The sequence below is a fragment of the Haliotis asinina genome, chromosome 5, assembly GCF_037392515.1.
Source record: "Haliotis asinina isolate JCU_RB_2024 chromosome 5, JCU_Hal_asi_v2, whole genome shotgun sequence".
Classification (NCBI taxonomy): domain Eukaryota; kingdom Metazoa; phylum Mollusca; class Gastropoda; order Lepetellida; family Haliotidae; genus Haliotis; species Haliotis asinina.
The window spans coordinates 67,393,026-67,415,826 of record NC_090284.1 but is presented as its reverse complement, the minus strand read 5'-3'; the positions used below and the strand labels follow the sequence as shown (position 1 = coordinate 67,415,826).

Genomic DNA, 22,801 nt, shown 5'->3' with positions numbered 1-22,801 from the left:
GTGATTCCTCAGTCTGGGATGATATAGCAGGGTATAAAACCTGTGGGGAGTCGGAACTGACCCAAGTCAAGGTAGTTTGGCATCCTGTGGATGATTTTGTTATTTTAGAGTTGGATTCAGATGATGATTTTGCTACTGTAGCATAACTTTCTAGAAGGTCAGATCTCTTCACCAGTTTCTTTGCCTCAGAAAAAGAGATATTTTGGGTGAACTTTATTTTGTTAATCGCCATTTGCTCTTTCCATATTGGACACTGTTTTGACGAAGATGAATGGTCGCCAGAGCAGTTAGTGCATTTTTTAAAGTCACTGTCACAATCTTCTGTTGTGTGTGTCTTCTCACCACAGTGAGCACACACAACAGACAATGTGCAGGTAGATACACCGTGTCCATATTTCTGACATTTAAAACACCTGAGCGGGTTGGGGATGTAGGTTTCAACTTGGATATTGCAGTAACCCGCCTTTACTGATTTGGGAGCATTTGGCAATGAAAAAGAAAACAGATAGGTATTTGTTTGGATTGTTTCATTGTTTTTTCGGGTGGAAAAGCGCTTCACATACAGCACACCTTGATCCTTCATTTCGCATGCTATATCAAGCTCGGACATGTCAGCAAACAACCGATCACGATCTCTCACGATACCTTTACTTGTGTTCAAGGTCTTGTGAGCAGAGACCGTGACCGGAATGCCCACAAAAGATTCAATGTTCATCAGATTGGTTGTCTGCTGTTTCTTGCCACACTCTATTAATAATGCACCCGAACGCAAGCGTCTAATGTTCTTGACATCCCCAGCAATACCTTGAATGCCCTTAGATACTGCGAAAGGGTTCAACTTCAATGGTGTCTTGTCCGGAGTCTCAATAACGAGAAAACGTGGCCAATACTCAATCGATAGAGACGGTCTATGAGAAGTATCAACGGGATCAATTTCAAGTGGACGTTTGGTTTTTTGGGGGGGGTATTTCATAAGCCATGATTGGTGTCATATGATTCATCATCCGAGCTCCCCACCCACCATGGAGTATCACAAGGACAATGCTAAAGCAAGCGGGCCTCCAGCTTGCAGCACCAAGGATACCCGGATGATATACTCCAGCAGAAGAATTAAGAGATTAATAATTCTACCAGATTGGCCCATGAGCCACCGCCTTCTGGCATAGGACTCTAGGCAAATTACAGAACAACATACTTCAAATTCAAAATGTTTTAGATTATATAGTCAAGTCCAAATTTACAACGATTCCAAATGATATATGTGCATTGATAAATATAATAATGCCCCATGCACAGGGCTTGGCATGACCAGCCGATTGGTCGAACCGGGCCTATTCGACCACCCGTCTAGGCGAAGTCAGGGCCGAAGTGGTGTATTGAGCAACAGGAACACGGTTGCAAGCTCCTATTGCTCTCAACCACCAGGATCCCCTCCTCCGCCGACACAGGGCTGCAACCCACGGCAAACGGGTTGGTGGACCAAATATCCTCCCGGGTCCACTACGGGGATGTCGGCGAGCTCTTGGCGTTACCCAGCACCCACCACGAGGAGGTGGTTCGCCACGGGTGCCTTTAGTGAACTGAAAGATTTACATTCACTATCAACAAATGCATGGGACAGATAGCGCTACAGGTTGCACTGTTACCCTTATAGTTGATACTTAACCGTACACCCTCCATTATGGTGTTTGTGCATGTTGGAATCACGATCAGGGTGCACAGGCGAGAGACGCACAATAAGCTATAGTTAACACACCTCTCACAAGGTGTCCTCTCATTCTTCCTACATCTCATTCAGCCTACAGCTAAAAACAACACAAGTTATGATCTGTTGGTCACAACTGTGTCGGCAGAATGAGAAAGTGATAGAAACTGCTTGACCCTACCTCCCCACAAGAAAAAGTGGAACAGTCTGACTTTTTGGTGTCTTTACTTTCTTACTGTTTTCTTATTGTTACCTATCAGTTAAAATCATTGAATAGACTGGTTTCTCTCTCATCCACCTTTAATCCCTTCATTCTTCTGGTTAATTAGTTATCTCTATTAAGTATCTTTAGAAAAGCAATGACGGAACTGGCTTCTCTCTAATCCACCTTTAATCCCTTTCTTCTGATTAATTAGTTTTTTCTATAAAATGTCTTTATAATATTATGACCAGACTGGTTTCTCTCTAAATCATTTTGTGCATTCAAATTACCCACAAAGTGGACATGATATATAAACTGAGTGTGGCTATCTGTACCATTGCTGTTATGGCTGATTTACAGAGTTGAGTTCATCACTTCCCAGGCAGGAGGCCAGCAAGTCCTGTATGAAGGGTTCAGGTGTCGCCTGAACAACCGCAGACAGGCTGTGACTCACTGGAAATGTGTCTTTTCCAGCTACCGTGGAAAGGTAAGCACCGTTGGCGAGTTTCTTCGAAACTCATCGCCACATAACCACGGTGTCATAGCAGATCCTACTTCTCTGGGACTGATGAGTACCTTGAGGACACTTGCCAGGACAGAAGTCACACCTATTCAACAGATCTTTGAAGATGAAATGAAAACCTTGACCGCTGATGAAGCTGCAACAACACCCTCCTTTGGTAGCATCGATGCTGGTTTCTACCGACACCGACGAGACTCTTCCTCCACTCCCAAAGACCCTGGCTGATAACAGTGATAATAGTGACAGGCAAACATGAGATATATGTGCTTTATCTGTTATACAAATGTCTCTATATCATATTTATCATGTTATATACTATAATTATAAACATGAATACAATCAGTATTGTGTTGTTATGCCTTTTCTATCGTAGGGATGACCTGATATACTGTGATAAGTATGAAGACAGAAGGTGAGAAAGAATACACCTATGGTTATTTCGAATCTGTTCTTTCGTTTGAATGCTATAGGCGCCAGCCGTTCCTGAAGGCAGAGACGTTATATTATGTTACCATAAATATACTATGTCTGCCGTAGGTACCCACGCAGCAAAGAGCTCCTGCCGAAGCCTTGCTGCATGCGCCAGGACAGTACCCGGAACGGCTGTGGTCTGTGCGCCGCCACAGCTTTAAAAGTCAGATTTTTATATATATACCCTGACATTAGTCACTACACGAAAGGTACTATGCTCGCATTTAACGTAAAGGTATTATTTTAATATATCACATTGCCGTTAGACTGTGATGTTGTTGGGCTATTTATGTATATAGAATGTTTATGGTTGCATCAACAAGGTTTATTACTTTGTACTCAATGACAAAACACTTGTACCACTAGGCTTCTTGCTGGCCGTAACCAAAGTTACCTCCCCTATTTACCCGGAAGGAAAATGGTGGCAAATCTGTTCTCCTCTCATACCTTTCCGTCCACTGCATGTATATCAGCGACCAAATCGTGGTTTTTTTCGTGACAAGGCAGTTAATAAATAATTTTGTTACTCGTTGTGGAAAGAGGTGAGTGGTGACAAATGCAACAAGTCATACAATTTGTGGCCAACTCGTTATTTCGCAATATTCCGAATAGGGGATAATCTCATTGCTGGTTACTGAAATATAACCAGAATTGTAATGTTATACTGGTAAACACATATAAGATGATCCATGACCTGACAAATGACCCCAATTTGCATACTTGGGAACGCCACACAGAACGCTCCACTTGAAACAAGAGGGAGACAGGTTGTCTGATAAATATCGAGAAGTTCATTTTCCCCGTGCGTTTCACGCATGAATTGTTATAGCACACTCGATTTGGGAACAGGTACAATCCCAACGAATTGAATCAACACAATAAACTGAGTAAATATACGACCACCGATCCATTTCACGAAGCAAATGGAATTTTCCTGTTGTTTTTTTTTTCAACAAAATTTTTGAATATCTAAAATGCTTGTAAATGCCCCAATCATCTATTTGTCTTCGTCTTAACTAAAGGTTAGCGCGGAATATCAGTGTCTTATGCCTGAAATTGCAGTCTTATCATTCGAAGGAATATGCGGTGTTGTTTTAATGGGTAAAGTTGACATTTCGTCTGCTAAATATTAAATAGATAATAACTACATATAGTTAATTGTGTTTCATATAACTATTTAATATGTTAAAAGTCATCTGTTACTGAATGGTGGTGGCTAAATCAGAGTGTATAATGGTAGTTTGTTATTGTTAGGACATAAAATCTGCAAAACCCCTCACAGAGTTAGTCTGATCTTTTGATTATGATCAGTGTTTCATTGAGTATTATATATTTCCTAGCTCCTTTTTTTCTTCTGTTCTCGCTGACCTGGTGAATGGTTTGGACTTTAGGTTATATAGTATAGTGATGTGTCTCTCGTAATCCGTCTTCTCCTGTTTTCAGAAATCATCTTTGTTGACTTGGCCAGTATCTGTTCGCATGTGCGATAAAGGCTGGAGTGGCACTTATGCACGTGTTTCTCGACCACCTGGCTGTCCCTTTCACTGCACTACTCCCTCGTAACAAATAGTGAACTCTGTTAATGATTATGATCGGTGTTAGATTGAGTATTATATATTTACTAGCTTTTCACGGTTTCCTCTCTGGACTACAGCGTTTATGTCCAGGTTTATGGATCAAGTCATAGATATAAACAACAGTAGGGCGCAATGACATAGGTGTAATCTCCGCTCGAGATGACTGACGCTCCATGTATAATACATCTGGTTAACACTGGGATAAGCATTTTACAAGCAATAACAGCTGGTGGATTATTAAGATATATGTGACTATTTGGTATCAAAGTACATGTTCATTAACACACAACTGATAGCTCTGTCGGTCACGATGACATAAGCATGACGTCCGTTTGCCATATCAATGCACATCGTCTGCGTGGCCTGGTTTCTGAACTGAAGCTATTGTCACGCAGACTCATTGTCAGTCTAAGTAAACTAAGTCTTAGTACTCTTCGTTACACTCCACTACCGAGTCTAACAAAACCTATTGAGCCAAAAAAACGCGAGAAGGCCGAACGGATTTAATCAACGGCTACTGTTTAGGATTTGGCGGGAAATTTCGCTAGTCACTTACACTGTTCCTCCAATAAACGAAAACCCGCACCAAACACAGGTATTTGGCCTGCAGTAGATATGCTTAGAGCTTTTCAATGACATGGTTACCGTCAGATAATGTTTCCATCAGCTGACATCCTTGAGTATTGACAAAAACGCTATTTTCAGCGACTGTTCACTCACTGTTGACAGTGTTGTAGTCTGCTCCATGTGCATTACTCGGTAGCGAGCGTATGGAAAATAGCATTCGGAATCGTTCGGGTAAAACTTTCCGAGGTAAAAGTTCTAAAGGTATGTGTGAATGTCAGCTTCGCGATTTGGTAAGCTGTCCTCTGATTGGTCAATCTGAAAGGTTACCTGTCGCGACCTCCGACTAGGTTTTGTTAGACTCAGTAGTGGAGTGTAACGATAAGTACAGATACTTTACTTAGACTGGCTCATTGTAGGAGGTCTTTAAAAGTGATTGACTGAGTGAGTGAATTTGGTTTTAATGCCGCATTTAGCAATATTCCAGCAAATATCAAAATGGGGGACACTAGAAATGGGCTTCACACATTGTACCCGTGTAGGGAGTCGAAGCAGTGTTTGCAATACTTTAATGTATCAGCTACCTTTCAGGGCTTGCTGCTACCTGCAGGTTTTAAAATCTACAGACCCTGAATGAAATCTGCAGGCCCATTTCGTGAAAATCAAACCAATAAAAAGAACATAGACTACAGTGTACACAGTTTCAGACTCTTTTTATAAAATCTAGCGAAGCGTATGGCACACGCAGGAGTTTTTATTTGGCATTCCTACATCAAAAAGCTTAAATGCCAGGAAGTTAATCTGTCAGTTATCGTAACATGATGGATCGTGGATAATTTAAAAAAAGAGAAAACATTCCAATTGAAAAATAACTGACAGATAATTTACTGAAGGTCATTAGGGCTTGCACACATATGAAACTGCCGGCCCAATACAATAACAACCGGCGCCAGGTCTCCCGGCCGGCGGTTATTTCGAACACTGACTCGAGGCAGTGTCTTAGGCGTGACAAGCGAACGCTTTAATGACAACTCTATCTTCTTTGGGAAGCAATCAACATCAGAAGATAAGAACCTCAGATCAATAGAGATCAAGGCGTGTACCTACCCTTTGCCTGGTGTGTCAACAAGGACTCAAAGACTCTCAAAGTACGAGTATCAGTTGTGTAAACAACCATGTACTGTCAAAACATCCCCTCCTTTCATCTCCCCTCAGTGATTGTACATACCTAATTACATTTATGTGCTTGTATATACATCTTACTTCTCTGGCTTCATGTGTACCTATATATATTCTGCAATGTTACCTATGCTCATTATCCACCTGACGAAGGGGCAAGAATTAGCCTTGAAACGTCGTGTTAAAAGAATTAAAGAAGTTGTCATTCATAATAGTGTCTTGTATTATCTATCCCACCGCCCCAGTTTTTGAAAGAAACATCCATGGATATCTCGGTAAGAGCGACGGCTGACATTAAAACATATCAACTTTAGGACCGATGATTCTGCTTTCCTTGTCGCCATCTGTGACCATTATATATACTCCTCATCAAACGTTTAGACTCACTTAAAATACTATTTGTTATGTGTCCGTATATGGTTCCATCGAAGACTGATTTTACACTAACTTGAGGGAACCTACTGCAAACCATATACAGATGAACTGCACGTGGATAATGCCTCAAATTTCTGAAAAGCATGTGCATGTATCCTGCATGTGAACAACTGCGTTTGGGGGTAAAGTTTTGTTTAGAATCCATCATTTATTAAACTCACGACAATAATATTTTCAGCGTCACAAATATGCTTCTCAAGACATCAGTTTATGTGTAAACAGGACCTTTAAACTGTCTGAAATATTTTTTAACACTAGTGAATCAAAACTTTTGAAAAGAATTATATTTGTGATGTGATGATATTCAAAACAATATTAGATATTAATAGCTTTGTGAATAAAGAAGTGTAAATGACAAAAATGAAGTCAACGACGGTGTTTGCAGCAGGAATCCATAGCAGATATAGAGACCTGTGTGGAAACTAAACGTTTAAACAGATAAACACTTGTGAAATTCGCGAGTCACTCGAATCTTTGCCAAATGTTCTTACACGGCACCAATTCATTAACATCTTGCTGAGTGAGTTGGTGAATTCGTCAATACCCCATCAAAAATGGGTGACGACGGCACGACAAGAAAGATATCAGACGTTGTTATCCATGAGTATCGGGCGACTGGAAAAGTAATGATTGCCAAAATAGGGCATTCCTTTTGATTACGTTGACGACCGTGTGTCTCAGATACTGTAATGAGATCCAGGTTGCAGCCATACGAAACGCACCCCCTCATCAATGAGCCTCCACAGAGTTCAGCTGTCTGGATCATCTCTTCATTTGTCTATGACAGGTGCCGCCAGTGGGACAGGATACGCTCACCTTTTCGGGAGCTTTTATATCCCTATTTTCTAGCATTCAAAAAGACATGCTCTGTTGTTGTATCTGACGTTGTCAATAACTGGACTGTCTGGTCCAGACTAGATTGTATACAGTCCGCGTGAAACAAACACAATCACGGTATAGTCAGAATTGTTCAGCTGACTCATAACGCCGAACTTCTGGCATCATCACAGTTATCTCCCTACGTCTAACTTACACTTCACCACCAACGGACAGAGGCCTCTGACAGTTGTGATTGGATGAAATACTGTAAGATGTTTATGCGTTTTAAAAATACATCCATCCAGTACATAAAACTGACTAAAATTTTAAGTATTTATTGCTGGCATTTTTATCACCATGACTTATCCTTATGTGTGCACCATGACTTATGCTTATGTATTTTCAAGTAGGCGACATTTGGTGCGGAATGGAGGCTTAATGTGTTCCTCTTTCTGTGCTCAGAAAATTTTTTCTTTTTGTAGTTTGAAGACCAGACTGTACACCTATGTGCATGGTTGACAGCCTTGATATTTTTTTAAAAAACCAAATATAGGGTTAAGATAGAAGTCTATGGGAAAACATTTAGAGTCGTGTAACTTGTAGTACGTTCGTTACATGTGCATCGGTGTGCAGTATACACCATTTTCCTTCTGGCTACCTAGGGGAGGTAACTGTGGTTAAGGAATTCTAGAGGCTGTTTTATCTTTCAGTACAAACGAATAACCATGTGTATACAACCATAAATATTCTACACATGTAAGGAAATGGATTTATAGGATATTAAACTAGCTTCCCCTTTCATATCAAGTTTATGTCCCGAGTGAAATAATTTTGGTTTGTCACGAGCTTTACGAAGTACCACGTGGGTAATAAAACGTTTTATTATGACACATTAGGATAATATAGGTAGGTATTAGGTAAATAGATGGATATCTACGGAAACTTCACCCTATTAAGTTGGTGAACGTCCATGTCAGCTGTTCCGGGTTCTTACAGGTGCATGTTTACAGGTGTCGCAGCCCCTTGTTTTCTGTGTACCACATCCCTCAAACACTCATTGTCATTCAACATGCACAATTGCCACGGCGGAGGGTTGGGGCTTCAGTGTAAACACTTTTATAAGAAAACTCGGTTAAATGCAGAGATGACATAACAATTCTGACTCTATGTGAGTGTGTGGTGTTGGACGCCCCATTCGGCAGTGCTGCAGCGTGGTTTGTACACATTCCAGTAACTGACAACATGAGATACAATAACGCAGCAGTTGTGTGTGAATCTCTCTCAAAATTATTGGGATTTGCATCGGACATAATTTGTGTCACTGATACATGAAATTGTGAAATGTCATCCTCGTGAATCAATATATACAAAATTTACTAGTGATCACCACTTCAAAAGGTAGTACGTCAATATTTGTAAGCATCTGCTGAAACAGCCCATTCAATATCAATATTCCTTAAACACAGTTACCTCCCTTTTATCTACATGAGGCATTCAACAGAACATTGTTCCATATTATTCTTGACTAATTTGGACTCCATTAAAAGAATTTCAAAAATATAGATGATTAAACGTAAGTCACGCATATTGTACATTTTCATTGCAATAAATTAGATCGTCTCTATTTTGTGCGATTTCCACGTGGAAGCCCTTGGTATGAAAATTAAGAATTGTACTGTTCTTCACTAAGAATTAGGTTCTTCAACGAAGGTATAAACCTAAACATTCTGAAAGATTCTTCACACATCCCAACATCTAAGTACGTACGTCAAACTAAATGTTCGTAAATGACACATACACACAGGGATCGGGGTTTTATAAAAGGAGGTTTAGGAACATTTACACATTATTAGGTGAAATTAAGTGAGTGAGTGAGTTTAGTTTTACGTCGCACTTAACAATATTCCAGCTATATGGCGACGGTCTGTAAATAATCGAGTCTGGACCAGACAATCCAGTGATCAACAACATGAGCATCGATCTGCGCAATGGGGAACCGATGACATGTGTCAACCAAATCAGCGAGTCTGACCACTCGATCCCGTTAGTCGCCTCTTACGACAAGCATAGTCACCTTTTATGGCAAGCATGGGTTGCTGAAGGCCTATTCTACCCCGGGACCTTGACGGGTCAGGTGAAATTAAGAGTGCTCTGCATTCAATATCAAGAAATGCATGAGGCAGCTGGTCCAACTGTAACCTCAGCAATGCAGACTGCAATGTTACCCTTATCAGTTATACTTCATCCCCAACCCTCCGCCATGGTACTTGTGGGAATGACACGTAGGGTGTGAGGGAGAGCGACGCACAGAAAACTAGAGTTCAAACACCTGTAAGAATAAATGCGAAGGAACCGTACAGCAAGAAGTGAACCCCCTCACTAGCCGCACAGTCGGGTTCACACGTAACATCGGCTCCTGCAGTAACCTAGTTACATGCCGCAGGAATGAACCCGGCGCAGCTAGTAAGGACGCACACCAACACAACTTAGAATAGTTTTTGTGAGATTATATACGACCTGGTATCGGTCACAGCTACCCGAAGGTGTTCTGAGATAACATGCTAACATTCATCTTGTATGTATTATCCTAACTTGTAACTAGCGATATCCACCTATTTATATAACTTGAATATTTATGGTTGTATCAACGAGGTTATTGTTTTGTACTCAAATATAAAACACATCCTGTACTGCATGCTTCTAGGCCTTAACCAAAGTTACCTCCCTTATGTACCCGGAAAGAAAATGGTGGAATATCTATTTGTCATCACTAACCGCTTTCTTATATCAGCTTATGGACCTAAGTCCAGTTAACGAATGATTTTCTTGCTGGTTATGTCTGGTTTGTGCCCAACTCGTGTTGTTTCGCCATATTCTGAATAAAGGATAATCTCACTGCAAGTTACTAAAAGACCACCAGAATTATAATGTTATAATGTTTTCACATTTTGATTTCTCGTCTGTTGTCGTTGACCTGGTGACATTCATGTGCTTTCTGTTAAATGTACTCCACTTAGGTCCCTGTCGAAGTCGTGGAGTAAATAGCGACAATACTAGATTGCTTGATGCAGTGACATAAACAAGAAGCCAGCTGTGCCATATCAGAACATGGTGATATATAGGAAAGATAATGTAGGTGTCCATAAAGCTCTCCCTGAGTCTTAGCATAAAGGTTAAAGGTAAGACCTTTTCTGCACCTGGTTCACAAAAATATATGTCCAGGTTTATGGATTAAGACATAGCAATGCATAGCGACATGACTAACGTTGATGACTAACGCTCCATGTTCAGTACTATTGGGGCTAACACACTGTGATAAGAATCTTACAAATAAGATTGTGAAATCAGTCATTTAGTGAAATGTCTCAACATTTCAGTCTTTCGTAAAATGACGAAGAGGGTCAGCCAATTAGTGTTCAGTTGTCACATGACATTTCACATAATATCACCGTTTGAACATCACTTAATGTCACTCACAGTTAACACATCTGTGGTAGTGATTGTTTTACTTCAGCATAGATTTGAAGCATTTACACCTGTTTGTTTGACACTTGTTGTGTTCAGAGCAGCCACACCTCACAAATCCCTGACCACCTCATATAGATGAAACGAAATTTCATCTAATGACTGAAGTATGTTGATTGTTGTTACATAAAATGACGCGAAAAAGGTTGACCATCCTAGTCATTTCACGAAATGGCTGACTTCACAGTCTGACTGTTATATATGTATGACTACATGTACTGGGTATCGAGTCATTGGAAGGACATGTTCATTCAGACAATGGGTATCCGGATATCCCTATCAGCCACTATTACATTATCTTGATGCACGCTTGGCCTATCAATGCACATGATCTGTGTGGCCAGGTTTCTGAACTATTCCTAATGTCACGCTGACTTGTTGTAGGAGGTCTTTGAAAGGGGTCTTCATCTGATGTCAAACCTCCTTGGACATCTCGGTTACAGCGACGGCTGACATCAGATGAAGTTCAGGATCGATGACTCGACTTTGCTTTCGTTGTCGCCATCTGTGGGACTATCATATATCTGTGATGTTCAAAAGAACACAAGATAAGAACAGCTCATAAATCTAGAACTACAAATGACAAAAATGCTGCATGTCTTTCCACTTGTTTGGATAATAAATAGTTTTGGTGACACTATGAACTTTGACAAGAGCACCAGTATCGTATCGAGATAGTCTCCTTAAACAACGTAATTGAATCCATTGGAGATACAACGAGTGAGTGAGTGAGTTTAGTTTTACTCCGTACTCAACAATATTCCAGCTATATGGCGGCTGGAGACAGGTTTGATGAAACGAAACGTTTTAACCGACAAACACCACTTGTGAAATTCGGCAGATATTGGAATCACACGAATATCTCGTAAAACCTTCTGAGACAAAATCGAGTTGTTAACTCTTCTATTAGTGAGTTGGTAAATTATATATCAGGTTGTTGTCGGTCCGTTCCAAGCCAAAGTGGGACAACCTCTAAGTAACTATCCGACTAGCTATGCTTGAAACAGCCATAACCCTACTAACTACTTATTCCCGTAGGCTACGATCAAAGTTAAGAATTCCCAGGGCTGCGAACGTTTCGAGAATAAGGACCAAGCTTGGTGGCCAAGCAAAGTGACCGAAAACCTGAGCAAGGAATCATCCAATCTTGCCCTTTATGATGTCTTGTTATCAGATCTTGTTTAGCCAAACATGGAATACCGGAGACACGTTTTTGACGGCTACGCAGGGAATAGAGCATGTGGGAATTGTATTGCATGAATGTTTATCAGTGCTAGCAAGAACATGGTCTGATAATTCGTAGCATGACAACCCGATTCGATGTAGTTGCCATTCACCTGTTCTAATCAGACACCCCTTCAGAAAAATGGGGCCAAAGATGAACCTTCTTTTGTCTCGACTCAGCTGGTACAAGAGCAGTACCTGACAGAACCGCATGGAGGACGTGTGGAAATGCATTCGAGAGCCGCGATGACCCAAGACATGACACTACATCACGGCTCTCGGCTTGAGGAAATGATGTAAATGTACTGTAGCATGTCTTCAGGGCATTCCATGCGAGCACCATGACAAAAGGCATATAACCGGTCTACATAACCGGTATAATCATTTACTGATTTCACTTATCAACCTCCATAACACACAGACAACTCACAGAGCCCACATAGTCTAACAACACGAACTTGTATCAGTCCAAGGCTATGTTGCGTCTCATACCCATGTGAAGATTATCTAGATATCAAATATCCAGTCCCGAACTCCTAATCCCATTGTTTCTTGTTCTTAAATTGACTTGCACTGATGGTCCATGATATTATACAAAAATAACACTTTAGTAAAATCACAATAAATTAAAGTTTTATTCACATTCCCTCAAAACACACACTCTAAAGATCTAGTTCTGAAATGTCTCACAGAATGATGAAAAAGTGGTACTTACAAATTAACATCAGGATGTTAAGGCAGGAGAAAACAATCAAAACATTTCATACTGTCCAATCCTGACAGGGTGGACAATACATACTTTCGTGTATCATGATGTATACTACAACAAATATTTAGTTAAATAAAACATAATTTCCACTCATGAACTTATTACTTCGAGTCAATACTATCAGAATATATTACCAGCAGATATATGCACAACATACTTCTACAACTGTCTGTTGGATTTTGTTACATGACTATATTCTATGTGTGACAAATGACAATTACAAAAATACAAAAAAAATCATGAAGGATTTGACATTACATTCAGACAAAATCAAGGATGAAATATCAGCATCAGGTAAGAATCAATAATCTTAAAAAAAACCGATTCCACAGGAGGTAAAAGGCAAATAAGTGGTGAAGGATATCTGAAGTGAAAACCAACCCTCTTATCCTCATTTGTCAGTATGTTGTCTCTTAGAAATTATCTCATCTAAAGAAAAAAAATTTTTCATTTGGGAAAAAGCAGAAACTGTCAGCTAAGAGTGGAGGAGGAAGAAAACAGTACAACCCTTCTGACAAGTAAAGATGAGATGAACAAGGTACAGGACAATATACTGTGACAACCTGCTGTTATGGACCTTCTTTGTTCATAAATTCTGTCCTGTTTCTATAATAATGGAATTTGTGTTATCTATGAATAAAACATGATTTAGATAATGAAGGGTTCAGTCTATGTGTGATGTGTTCACAAACCTGGTACCAATGCACATGCACAGTTGGCACTTTCTTTCCATCTTCCACAGAGAGACACAGACATCAGGACATCAACAATACATGTTATTGAGCCTGAGATCTTCCACAGCAGTGAATATGTGTGCATAAAGATCATCAACCTGGATATAATCGTAGGAAGAAATATAACCATGAATTGTAAAGTCCATGACAGCTACGTTCCAAAATGTTTGTTGTCACCATAGTTGCTAAGTAAATATAATAACAAGATTAATATCATATAACAAAACTTTGTAATCTGAATATTATCAATATTAGTCTGTATTAAATGTTGAATAAAAGACTCTCTGAAATAACACAGGTACTCAATCCAGTTAATTTCAACACAAAATGTTCAGGAAAAACCCAATATTGATTTGTAATAACAACAAACACATATAAAGATGTTGGAACATGTTCTAAATGTAAAAACAAGTGACAGTTTCAAATAATAGTGACATAACAAAACAGGAAATGGTTATCTGAAGGGCACGAAAAGATTTGTTACACAAGGTTAACTACAGCTGTCCATTTGACCATCCCACCTTGCCTATTCTTTATCTCAGTTAGTTCCTGTTGTAACCCAGGAGCCTACTACTCCGAATGACATGCTAAAATGCTGAAGTCAGTAAAATATCCTATAAACAGCTTGTAAGTGAACAGACTGTAGTATTAAAAATCATGTTCACATCATAATATCTGACTGGAACAAGGCACTTCGTTACCCTTGAGTTGTTATTTCTGGTTGATGAAAATGGCATCATAAATCACATATATGATCAAGTCACCTCAAACAGGTACCCTCCCTATGTCCATATACAGTCACATAGATTGGTTCAGTATCAGCAGCCAGAAAATATACACTTACAGTGGACATGGTAAATGAGTAGGCAGCAGGGATTAACTATTTCTCATTAAAAGAAACTTCAGAAAACAATTCAGGTGGTGTGGTTTCATGATAGACTCGCTGGATAAACAAGTCTGCATACTGGCACCATGACACTGAATAGTTAGATTCTATTTTCAACATTACAACAAAACTGAACTGAAAGTTAAAGTGTCATTAACAAGACATCAGAAAATAATAACTCATCCACTAATTACACAAATACATTTCCAGAGTAGAGAAATTTTATCAGTTGTAAAGTTTGGCAAAAAAAACCCTCTCAGACTGTAGATGACTGGAGAACATATATGAAAAATGCAAAGCAAAGAAAACAAGTCTAATGAAGACACAGTTTTTAAAGATACATTAACTAATTTTGAAATTTTGAAATTAAACAATCTAAAATAAGCCTGAAATTATATTCCTAGCTACAGTTATATTGACACTACACACAAGAAAATAATACTGACAGATAAAATAAAAAATTGCCCCCATCTTGCAATTCCACCCACCAAATCCAACATCAAATCAGTGATCAGAAGGTCGCCTCAACACCTAGTCTAAACCTACTGAAACCAGGGCATCCTTACTCAGAATTGACTACCTATACTCCAAGTCCATCCTTACTGAAACTAGGGCATCTTTACTCAGAAGTCGGCAAAGAACCCGTTTTTCTTCTGATAAGGGTATGGGTATGCAAGATAGGGGCTAGAATATTTTGGAGGAAAATTGACTTTCAATCTTTGTCATGCAATAATACACACAAAAAATACCAAATCATTCACAGGGAATACTGGAAGTTCTGACAGAAACATTGTTTTGGGTTTTTCTTTGAGAGAAGGTGATTGTACTGGTATGTCTTTAATCATTATAAGTACTTCTCCGACAAAAACGCCAGCCCTAATGATAATGCACACAAAACTGGACACTGCAGTTCTGCTATGCACCTAAACTAAATATACATAGTGTTAAACCTAGAAACGGGGCTGTAAAGGGACTAAACTGCAACCTAGCAATAATCTTCACTTTTTACAGATTGATGTGCATACACTTCAACCTAGCAATAATCTTCACTTTACAGATAAATGTACATACACTTCACCTTCATTGATCTTCACTTTAAAAACTGATGTGCATACAATTCATCTTTCATAAACCTTCACTTCATGGATTGATGTTCATACACTTCACCTTTCACTGCTACATGAAATGGTCTAATTCTCCAACAAATTCTTCATGTAAACATTTGAAAAGTTAAAGCAAATGAGTGATGAAGAATGTGAAGGAGAACTCATAGCTCAGGTAAGCCATGTGAGCAATCTTGATGACAAACCATCTCTAATAACCCTGCTGTGGAGGTCAAGCTTGGAGGACAAGAAGTGTGTCAGGTGATGAGTTCTCATGCCATTTTTACCTATGTTCCTGCCTCTGAGTACCAATGTGAAATACTGAGCAACTCTATTTAATACTATGCTATTTTAATAGTGCTTTATCCTATATTCTAGACAGAAGTTGATACACAAGATTTGTCTTGTGCTGTCAGTACTTAAACCCAATGTCTACTCCATCACCTCTACACACTACAACAGCTAACAGTGGATTGGTCTAACTAGTCATGTGACAACCTTGTGGTAATGACTGGAACCAACCACTGCTCTTCTCTTGTAAAACATTGTCATATGTACAACATAAGACAAGCCCAAGAAAGCGTGTAACCAAGGAGACATGTAGCAAGAAGCAGAATACCTGGCTAATATATATGCTTAACACTCTCTGTTCAAGTACACAGTGTGTCTAGCATTAGCTCAACTATCTCACTTTCATGAAGTAAGCTTAGATTTGAAGACAAAATACAATCTTGGCTGTACCAGGCGCTGTCATGACAACACTTGTCAATGGTTAAACTTGGCAACAATCTGTCTGCCCAATGAAAACAAACATTTAACCCTTATATCTCAACATATTTTCTATTAAGTGCTTGATAAAGGCAAATGGACGGATGCACATAGACACTTGTAATGAAAATATAACAAATCTCAAAGATGAATTATTCAGCCCCATCCAACAGTAAAGATCTGTATAATGATACCAGACATTTTAACATAATACCCTCAACTAATGTCATTAGACATCAGGAACAGAGTCCAAGAAATATATAAAAATCTAACTAGTGTATGGGACCCATGAACCTCAAAAACATGTTCAGTTCTAGTGACTGACGTATTGAAATTCTTAAAAATCTATACAAGAATAATTTACAATAATTTGGGAACTCCAACAGTTAACAGTTGAAAGCAATATACACAGCAGTAGATTTTAAAGACAAACACTTTTTTAAGGATAGATATATGAGTGTTTCTTTTCATTCCACAGTTTCTACATGCCACGTAAAGATGTTAGTAGATTTTAGTTTCATAAACGAGACTATAGTGAACATAATTTCCTAAAATAGTTTTGTTTGCTCTAAAATGACCAAAAAGACATCTTTTTCGGGGGATTTTTCTGCTCTAAGAGTACTACAAAGACATCAATAAGGGGAATGGGGGATTTGGACTGAATTCTAGCAACAGTTAAATATACTATACAACCCTGAATGACCTGTAAATTTATATGTTAAAAGATGCAATCATGCAGTGATCAGAAAGACAATACAGATTACATTTTGTTGTCTAAAGTGTTACCTGAATATGATACAGTGTTAGTAAAACCAGGATTGTTGCACCTTCTGTAGCCAACAGTCAGTGTACAGAGGATCTCACCTTAACACATTACATGAACATGACCAGTCTTGTCACAAAGATATTTCATATAACCGTATCTGTAGATGCTTTTTGCTCAACACACTATATTTATCAATCTGAACACAGACGTCATAAAATCTGGAAATTACTTATGACAAGCTGTACTTCATTAAATCTAGTGGTGATGACTACTAAGATGTTCAAAGAAATGCTGAGTTTCTGAAGTACACGTGGTAAGACAATATACTCATACCTTTCCATTCCTTCCAAAACAACTGTACAAAACATCTTGTACAGATTCAGCATAATATCTCATGCCATCAAAACAACAGGGACGTTACACACATTCTTATAGAACTTAATCAGTGTCAGTGTTAAGGTATAGATGTTGCAATGATCATGTACAAGGACAGCATACCGGACCATAGCCCTGTTTCCCGAAACTCCCATAAGCCTAAAATAAACCTCTTATACTGTAACATCAGAGGTAAAAATGCTATATGAAAAGTTACGAGATCTTAGGCTTATAAGAGTTTTGTGAAACAAAGCCCATGTACACATTGTGCACACAAGCTTTCATCAAAGAACTGTGATAAAGTATGAATAGCTCCAAAATATATCAATCATCCACATGTGCTCACACACTGTTCAAATGATTCCCGTACCATGCATACTAGCTACTCAATCTGTTCCCTACACGTGTTCATGCTGATTCTGTACATATGATGTTGATATATGAAGACACATACAAACATCTACTGTAGGTGGGAGCATGAGAGTGATCATTTAATGAATGATCACAATAATCATCAGGATCATAGGATCATTCCCAGAAAATGAATTGTTTTGATAATCCATAATATATTAAGGTCTGATCAGTGCACTTGTCCTAATATCAGGTAGGATTTTGCTTCAATAGAGACATTGTTTAACTAAAAACTTGCTCTCTCGACTTCATCAGTTATCAAGTCCAACTCTGACCATTTCATGTGAGCTCATTCTCTATACTGCTTGTATACATACGTACTGTTCACTCAAACTTCACATGTTCACCCACTGATTATTTAATTTCTTTTACTTCCATGTTGAATTCCTTCATATATAACTGTGGCCATTTTCAAGTGACACCATAGTCTCACCTACATTCTGTATCATACTGCATCAGTTAACCATGAGTTAACCTTGAGCTCCCTCGCTCTTTGAGACAACAGGAGTCAACTGTTTCATTAACTGTCTTCATTGTAAAGAAACATACTTTTGGGACACATGCATCTTCAGCAAAGATTTTGCTTCAAACAATGTGGTAAATACATTCATTCAACAATAATTTCTCAAGAAATCTCAACAGGAATATAGACAGCTCGATACAGATGAGTATTTTAAACAGGGTTTTGATCATTGGACCAAACATATATTTACACTGTGGGCTTAATGTGCAATAAAGATAAACATCTTTTTATATTATTGCATCATGATGAATATTCATCAAATAATCCACAACGGATCATTTCACAATACTGTCTAGAAATGTTGCACTTCCTTGTGCAAAAAATCAAAACTTGCGCCTTTTCTTAATGGCCAAACCTTTCCCAAACCAGCCTGGTACTGACGAAGCTGAGCTGAGGCGTCTCTTTGTTCGTGGAGCACACTTCTCTTTGGTTTCCTCATCCTTTACATCACTTTGCTCCCCCTTTTCCTGTTTAATTTCTGAAGTCAGTGAACCCAGCCTGTCCCTTTCTTCTTTCACTTTTCCTGCAGTATTGGTCAACCTGCTCCCTGATACAGCGTTATTTGTGGACACCGATGGTGAGGACACAGACGGAGATGACCTTGGAGGCTGGGACAGGATGGGCTGAGAGTGGAAAATGGGTGGACTAGCTACAAAGGAAGGTGGGAAGCCCATCATACAAAACTTCTGGAGATCACCGAAAGTCTCAAAGGATGTTTCTCCAGGATTCAAAGAGGCTGCCAGAACCAGACCTGGTGGTCCAGATGAAATGAGTCCATCACGATGAGGTTGTTCACTTCTGGCTACATGAGGAGTTTGTAGCAAGTTGGCCGTGACACAATGATGAATTTTGGCCTGTGGTGATAAGTCAAGAGGATGGCCCAATGAACTTGACATGGGTGACAAGTCCAAAGCTTGATCCTGAATGCTTTCAGAATACTGAACACTGGATATGCTAGGAGCTACTGTGGTTTGTGGACTCTTCTCTGGAGAGCTCTGACACTGGCAGTTGATCTGTCTACAGTAGCAATGATCCAGTATGACGCTCCCTGGGAGAGTGGGAACATCAACAGGAACGGGAGTCTCTCGAGGTCTGGGAGCTGGTTGTACTGACACAAGTTTGAGATCATGGCCACCAACACCATCAGTGGCTAATACAGCACTTTGGAATGCAACTGGCACATGAAGAGATGGAATGACTTGAGGTATTAACATGTGATTAGTATAGACACCTGAGAGTCTAAAGCACTTATCAGAATCTTGCATAGCTGATATATTGGGGTGTTCTGCTTTCACAAGAACAGAGTCAAGCATATCACAAGATATGGAGGAGGGATTATCCACCCTGAGCAAATGAGTAGGGTCCAGAGAAGTCTTGGAGTCTGCAAGTTCATCCTTCTGCAGCTGCTGGTGTCCAAGTAAGTTCTTGATAGTGGAATATTTGGACTTCTTATCTTTGGCCAGAGGCTTCCGCCTGATTACTGCTGGTTTTATATAGCCTTCAGGAATAGCAAGAATCTTTTTTGAGGTAGTTTTTAATTCCTTTTTCCGCAGTGGTGTGGAAAGGGAGAAGAGTGGATCTAATTCTCTGAAAAATCAAAAAGTATCATGAATATCAATCAATATTTGTCAATACCTATAAACCAAGTTTAGTCAAAAGCAATAAAAGTTGGTAGAGTCCTCAAAGCCAGTTCCACCAGATTCTGTCAAAGTGATATTGACTCAACCAGATGGAAACACTGCCATGTGTATGTCTGTGATATGACATTTTCATTCCTATTCTTGTAAAATGGCAAAACTTCTTACCTCAGGGCTTGTTCTTTACCAGTATTGAGTAACTTAACTTTGACAGACTGGGCTGCCATGCAAACTAATCTGATAATAAGTAACTCTCAACACACTCATTATGGCCAACTCTGATCCGTATTAAAGTTATTATCTGGAAAACATACTGATCTGTTGTAGGCATCATTCCATTCTACACACAAAATGCCTTTTTTCTGTGATCATTTCATGAAACAAGAATACACCAGGTAATTTATAGGAGTGAGCGAGTGTGTGAGGATGCTTCTACTTGCAATATCCAAGCAATGTCATGGTGGGGTATTCCTACACGATGTTTACCTGTCACGAAAAAGGTAGGTGGAACATTTTCTTCTAAACTAAGTTACAAGGCAATGTAATCGTATCCTTACCGCTTGTAAGCCGGAACACTGTACCCTAAACAGGATATGACCTGCTGCATGACATCATCACAGCGCCCTGAAATGTTACATGGGACAATGTTGCATTACTATTTCAGAAGCATTCATCAAGTCTAATGTTTGTTCTTGCAGTAGTCTTGTGATAGTTATTACACTATTGTATTAATACACTGTTGTGATGCTATTGCAGAATATACACAAATGGAACAGGTTGTAGAAGGTTTGTGAAGAACTTCTACCATTTCACAATGATTTCCGTCCATCATTTGATATGGTGACATAACCTCACACAGCAGATTTAGCTCTGAGTATTGTCTGACAAAATGTGAGAATGGCTATTCACATGCCTCTTCAAGCAAGGTTGTTTTACTCATCAAAACAAATGAAAAATTATAAAAAAACGTCTTCATAAAACACCATTGTTCAGACACTGACTTGAGAGTAATTCTACTTTTGTTAGATAGATACACACAACATTTACACTTTGCAACTTATAAAATGCTTCCATGGTAATCATTAATGATCTGAAACCCTCTAAGAAATGAGAGGACCACGGTGCCTTGATAATACCCCAAAATTGCTTGAAGACAGGCCGTTGTTAGGTGACATCATAAGGAGCTAAGCTACTGATGTTCAGTCACCTATGTTTCATTTGAACTTAAGTCCAATATTGACAATATTTCTGACACACATTTGTCACACGTACCTGTTTCTGATTATGGTGCCATTATGCAATTTCTTGCCAGAGTAAACATTAACAATTTGTTCCAGAAACATGCAGCAATGAGAACATTGACTTGACTTGTTGAGCACTAAACAACATGGGGGCTGGTAATTTGAGCAAAGGCGAAGAATGAATGTCATCACTCTCAATAGAGACAGAATCTGTTTTGATCTATGGCATTTCCATACCTATAAAAAAAAGTGGGCAGGGACCTCCATTGTTTGATGTTAACAGTAAATGCTTCAAAACCGATACCTTTGTTTTGTTTATTTATCATAATAAAAATTCTATCCATTTTACTTCTTTTGTTGGGAAGTTAATGAAAGACCTTGGTCTTCTGCAAATGATAGTGCCCGGAAAACTAATGTTACCCTCACAATACCAAGTGAGTGCCATATGAATTTACCATTGATCTTGAGTGTTGCAACATTGTCTTTGGGGGTCCACTGTAGGTTGACAATGTACAGCTTGGGTCGCTTCTGGACCTGGAGGTTCATACACCACAGGCAGGAGTATTTCTTCAGAAGCTGACAATACCACAATATACAGGCTATTTAATGTTGAGAATCATTTTAACATGTCTAAACACCATTAAAAGTATTACACTGTGTCAAACATAAATTACCAACTAAAGCTTGATCAAAGTGTGCTGGTGATCTTTGAGTGAGTTTGTACTTCATTTACTTAAGTGATGAAAATTAAGACTTTTATCAGACATAGTTACTAGCCCTTAGTGGTCATAATCAACAAGCACAGAGTACTGGGGACTGTCAGTCTACCGAGTGGAGTACTGTGACCCTTCAGGTCTACCAGCATACATTACTCAAGCAAAGCAAGTTGGATTCCAACCAGTTACCTTGAGACTTGAGCCCAGACAAAGAATGAGATCACAGTTGTTAGCAGCTTTGACTGCCTCCTTCCAGCGATATGGAGATTTCAATCCACCTTTCTCCCCAAAGTGGACAATAGTATCCTGCAACAGGTTATTGCACTTGTGACATTTCCGTCCTGTTTCATGGCGCCGGACACCAGTTCTCTCTGTCACATCAAACAGTCGGATATATTCTCGATGCGGCTTGCACTCTTTACATTGCTGAAGAAGTCAAAACAAAATCTAAATTGTTGTGCAATGTCAGAAAAGACAGTTACATCATGCCATGTTTGATTCAAGGGAAAGGTAAGTCAATAACACCCATACCCATAGACCATCATAACACCCACTTTTATGTACCATCATAAAACCCACACTAATGTACCATCATAAAACCCACACTCATGTACCATCATAAAACCCACACCCATAGACCATCATAAC

The 22,801-nt window shown here is 39.2% G+C and overlaps 1 protein-coding gene across 1 annotated transcript in view; it reads right to left on the bottom strand.

The window, feature by feature from the left end:
* Nucleotides 1-12,840: 12,840 nt before the first annotated feature.
* LOC137285110 (uncharacterized) overlaps nucleotides 12,841-22,801 on the bottom strand; it is a 15,668-nt gene continuing 5,707 nt past the window's right edge. Inside the window, exons 7-10 of the mRNA XM_067817322.1 lie at nucleotides 22,343-22,579; nucleotides 21,893-22,013; nucleotides 20,754-20,820; nucleotides 12,841-20,146 (exon numbers count right to left, since the gene is read on the bottom strand). Of these exons, the coding sequence (XP_067673423.1) occupies nucleotides 18,883-20,146; nucleotides 20,754-20,820; nucleotides 21,893-22,013; nucleotides 22,343-22,579 (1,689 nt within the window). The 3' untranslated portion in view covers nucleotides 12,841-18,882. The remainder of the gene's footprint in view (nucleotides 20,147-20,753; nucleotides 20,821-21,892; nucleotides 22,014-22,342; nucleotides 22,580-22,801) is intronic.